Source organism: Erythranthe guttata, chromosome 13, assembly GCF_056151865.1.
Source record: "Erythranthe guttata isolate IM_541 chromosome 13, IM_541, whole genome shotgun sequence".
Classification (NCBI taxonomy): Eukaryota; Viridiplantae; Streptophyta; class Magnoliopsida; order Lamiales; family Phrymaceae; genus Erythranthe; species Erythranthe guttata.
The window spans coordinates 5,998,600-6,002,758 of record NC_142545.1 but is presented as its reverse complement, the minus strand read 5'-3'; the positions used below and the strand labels follow the sequence as shown (position 1 = coordinate 6,002,758).

The 4,159-nt window shown below is 35.1% G+C and overlaps 1 protein-coding gene across 1 annotated transcript; it reads left to right on the top strand.

Moving 5' to 3' along the window:
• Nucleotides 1-1,115: 1,115 nt before the first annotated feature.
• LOC105964346 (cytochrome P450 CYP72A219) lies at nt 1,116-3,905 on the top strand. The gene is made up of 5 exons (XM_012988874.2): nt 1,116-1,590; nt 1,835-2,055; nt 2,148-2,392; nt 2,479-2,863; nt 3,222-3,905. Exons 1-5 carry the CDS (start codon nt 1,308-1,310, stop codon nt 3,645-3,647), a joined length of 1,560 nt encoding a protein of 519 aa, XP_012844328.2. The 5' UTR covers nt 1,116-1,307; the 3' UTR covers nt 3,648-3,905.
• Nucleotides 3,906-4,159: the final 254 nt, after the last annotated feature.

Here is a 4,159-nt window from a genome sequence, read left to right as displayed (position 1 = left end):
GAATTGAAAACTACACCAAGCACCCGCTCACCACACCCCCTCTAAAAACTCTTTTCGATCATAAATAAATATGCAAACTCAATATATTGTTAAATTCGACTTAGTAATTGTCGCTAAATAAATGGAATTTATTTGGAGTAGGAAAATGGTATTGATCAAAATATCCTACATTATCTTTGTATTAATCTTTATGTGTCTTGTTGAGAAAATAGCATTATTAAAATTAATTTTTTTTTAAATTTGGAAAATTTAAAAAACCATTAAAGCTGTACATGTCTCATTGATATATTCAGTAGAATCGGAGATCATATGAGAAAATTATCATTTTGTCTTGTTACACAAGGATTATTGTAAGTTAGTTAAAAAATCATTTTGTTTTGTTACACAAGGATTTAAATTAGTATCATAGACAAAGTTAGTTTCAAATATACTTGAATGTCTAAAAGAATAGTTTCTGAATGAGTGAAAATAAGACAGATCGTTGTACTTGTACTTTGGAAAAATTTCGGGAAAATAAAAGAAAAAGAAAATCGCACGTGAAATATTAATTCCAATTTATTTTTAATAAAGAAATGGAAAAATCAACAATCGGATTTATTTTTTATCGAAATCAACGGAATTTGGAAATTTCATTGTTTTTTTTCACATACCTACAATAGAAAATATGTAATCACATTAATTACATTAATATTCAAAAAAAGTCCAAAAGTATCCTACATATATTCATTTACCATCCAAAATATGTTCGGAACAATCGAAAACCCATTTTTTTGCGAAATCAGAAAAAAAAAACATTATTCCAAAATCGGAAATTTATGAATCTAAGTTGAATTGGTAAATTTGACTCCAATTTCCACAAGCAATATACAGTTAAACATCTATAAATTAATACAGTCGAGACTACAAAATATTCTATAAATTTAGCAAAATATTAAAGGATGAACTAATAATTTAATACGTTTTCATCGAGTCGGGACCAAAAAAAATTATTATTTAACAAGGTTATTAATTTATCAAGTATTAATTTATCGAGATTATACTGTATTGATTTTTCTGTGGAATAAGTAAATATAGATTTGGCACAAGTGTAATCATACACCAAACATCTTCCCTTTGTCTTTTTGCCGAAAGCTCACAACACCACAACACCCAAGTTCTAGAAGTCTAAGCGAGTCCTTATCATGTTTACATATATCATTTCCCACTTGGCCAATTTTCCTTCACCGAAAAGCAAACACAAATATTTCTGTAAACATTATATATATATATAATAGAAGTAACAAATTAAAGAAGAGAAGGAAAAAACAATGGAAGTCATAATATTAATATACAAAATAATTGGTGCTTGTTTAGCATTTGTGGTGTTGTTTTACACATGGAGAATAGTGAACTGGGCTTACATCCGGCCGAAGAGGCTGGAAAAATCATTGAGGAAACAGGGCCTCATCGGAAATACGTACAACTTTCTGTATGGAGATTTGAAAGAGATGTTGAATATGATTAACCATGCCAAATCTCACCCAATCAATCTCGACGATGATATCAAGCCCAGGGTTCTTGCTTTTATTCACAAAACCTTTCTAAAATATGGTAAACTCTTTTTCTAGTTTCTTTTTTTTTTTTTTTTTTTTTTTTTTGTGGGGTCTTATCTTTTGAGAATTTGGATAGTGAAAAAAAAACAAGAAAAGAAAAAAAAAATGAGGCTATTTGCCGAATTTTAGAGTATTATCTCGTATTTGGATGTTTATTCATGATAATTTGGAGCAAGATGTTATGGTTATTAAGATAATTTGAATAATGATTAATATATTGTGTAACATAATGTAACTTACAGGGAAGGGGTCATTTATTTGGCTGGGGCCAAGACCTGCAGTTATGATCACGGAGCCGGAACTTATTAAGGAGGTGATGACAAAGATTAATCTATACCAAAAGCCGAAGAACTCGAATCCACTGACGAAGCTGCTTGCACAAGGTGTTGTGGCATATGAGGGAGATAAATGGGCCAAACACCGAAAAATAATCAACCCTGCTTTTCATTTTGAAAAATTGAAGGTTTTGTATTATTTAATTCCTACCGAGATAAGTTTTCGGTTTTTTTTTTTTTTTTTTTTTTTGTAATAATTATTGGGTATTTGTTGGAGCAGTTAATGATTCCGGCCTTCTATTTGAGTTGCGATGAAGTTTTGAACAAATGGGAGAAGAGCATCTCTGGGGAAGGATCGGGTGAGGTGGATGTGTGGCCTTATCTCCAAAATTTATCGAGCGACGCAATATCAAGAACCGCGTTTGGTAGCAGCTACAAAGAAGGAAGAAAAGTTTTCGAACTCCAGAGAGAACAGGCCGAGTACATTATCAAGGCTTCACAAACGATCTACATTCCCGGATGGAGGTTATTAAAATATCATACGATTATTTAAAAGAAAAAGAAATTATTTTTCGTTTTCTTGTCTGAAATGTGTGTATCTCAATGTGTAGATTTATGCCGACGAAAGGGAACAATAGAATGAAAGAGATTGAAAAGGAAGTTCAATCCTCGATCCGCGGTATGATTAACAAAAGGGTTAAGGCGATGAAAGCAGGGGAGGCGAGCAACGAGGACTTGTTGGGCTTATTATTGGAGTCCAATTACAAAGAAATCGAGCAATATGGGAACAAGAGCTTCGGTATGACAATCGATGAAGTAGTAGAAGAGTGCAAGCTGTTTTATTTCGCAGGGCAAGAGACGACTTCGGTGTTGCTTGTTTGGGCTTTGGTTTTACTTAGTCAATATCCCGAATGGCAAACGAAAGCTAGGGAAGAGGTTCTCCAATCCTTCGGTAATCAAACACCCGAATTCGATGGACTGAATCACCTCAAGATCGTAAGTATCGAGCCAACATAGAGCCGAGGGGGCCATGGCCCCCACCACATCTAAAAAGACCTACTATTTTATTATAATTTGATGTAGTGTCTAACTCGTCTAACTGCTAAAAAAGTCCCCCGTGGTATAAATATTAGCGAAAGTCCCCTCTATGATTTTTTTATTGCAAACTACTCCCTAAATTAAAAACTCATCATTTAGGGGGGTTGTATGCTAAAAAGAAAGTTGCATTACAGGGGGTTTTACTAATATTTATAACATGAGGATTTTTTAAGCAATTCGATATAACAGAGGGGTACTAAATGCAATAAACTCAATTGACATAGCTCTGTTTGATATTTATATATATTGATTACAGGTTAACATGATCTTGTACGAGGTATTGAGGCTTTATCCACCAGTTGTTGCTCTCGGTCGAATTGTGAGTGAGGAAACCAAGCTCGGGAAATTAACACTGCCAGCTGGAGTTCAGGTATCGTTGCCGATTATTTTCTTACACCACAACCGTGAGATTTGGGGTGACGATGCAATGGAGTTCAAGCCGGAGAGGTTTAGTGAAGGGGTGTCCAAAGCGCAAAAGGGGCAAGGCATATTCTTCCCGTTCGGGTGGGGCCCACGAATATGCGTCGGGCAAACATTTGCCATGCTGGAAGCAAAAGTTGCGCTTTCTATGATCCTTCAGCGCTTCTCTTTCGAGCTGTCGCCGTCGTACGCGCACGCTCCTCACACCGTCATAACGCTTCAGCCTCAGCACGGTGCCCACTTGCTTCTGCACAAGCTCTAAGAATACGTGGCATTGCAAATCGAATAAAGACGCCAAACTAAAGATTTTATTTTAATATAGTTATAGTTTGTGTGCAAATAAGTTATCAACTACTTACTTTTGAAGTGATGTTGATACTCGAGCTCGCAGTGTATGTTGCAAAATTTGATGTTTCTTTCTTATGTTACAATGTCTTCCCTTCGAGGAACCCGAATTATCCTTTCGATCTTTTTGCCAATATTCTAATATCCATCACATTATGATTTACTCCGCCATAAATTACGTCTTCTTTTGTATTTTCTTATATATTTTGTAGTGCCATGGGTTGATTATCTATCGACATCATCGAGCCGGGATATGGAAAGATAGAAAAGGCGAAAAACTATACGAAGTCTTGGAAAAAAAACATGTTGAAGATGGTGTTGTGGGAAAAGAGTGGATTAATTGGAAGAATTGACAACAATGAGGTTGATAATAAAGAGGTATTCGTTTCAATCTTCGCGTTGGGCCTCTCGGAGACGGGTACCGGATAG

Bases quoted from the DNA above. Each gene is read 5' to 3' on its own strand.
- LOC105964346 (XM_012988874.2), top strand. From the start codon at position 1,308: ATGGAAGTCATAATATTAATATACAAAATAATTGGTGCTTGTTTAGCA. The intron at 2,056-2,147 runs GTTTTGTATTAT...TTGTTGGAGCAG, and splicing joins TTCATTTTGAAAAATTGAAG to TTAATGATTCCGGCCTTCTA. The intron at 2,393-2,478 runs GTTATTAAAATA...CTCAATGTGTAG, and splicing joins ATCTACATTCCCGGATGGAG to ATTTATGCCGACGAAAGGGA.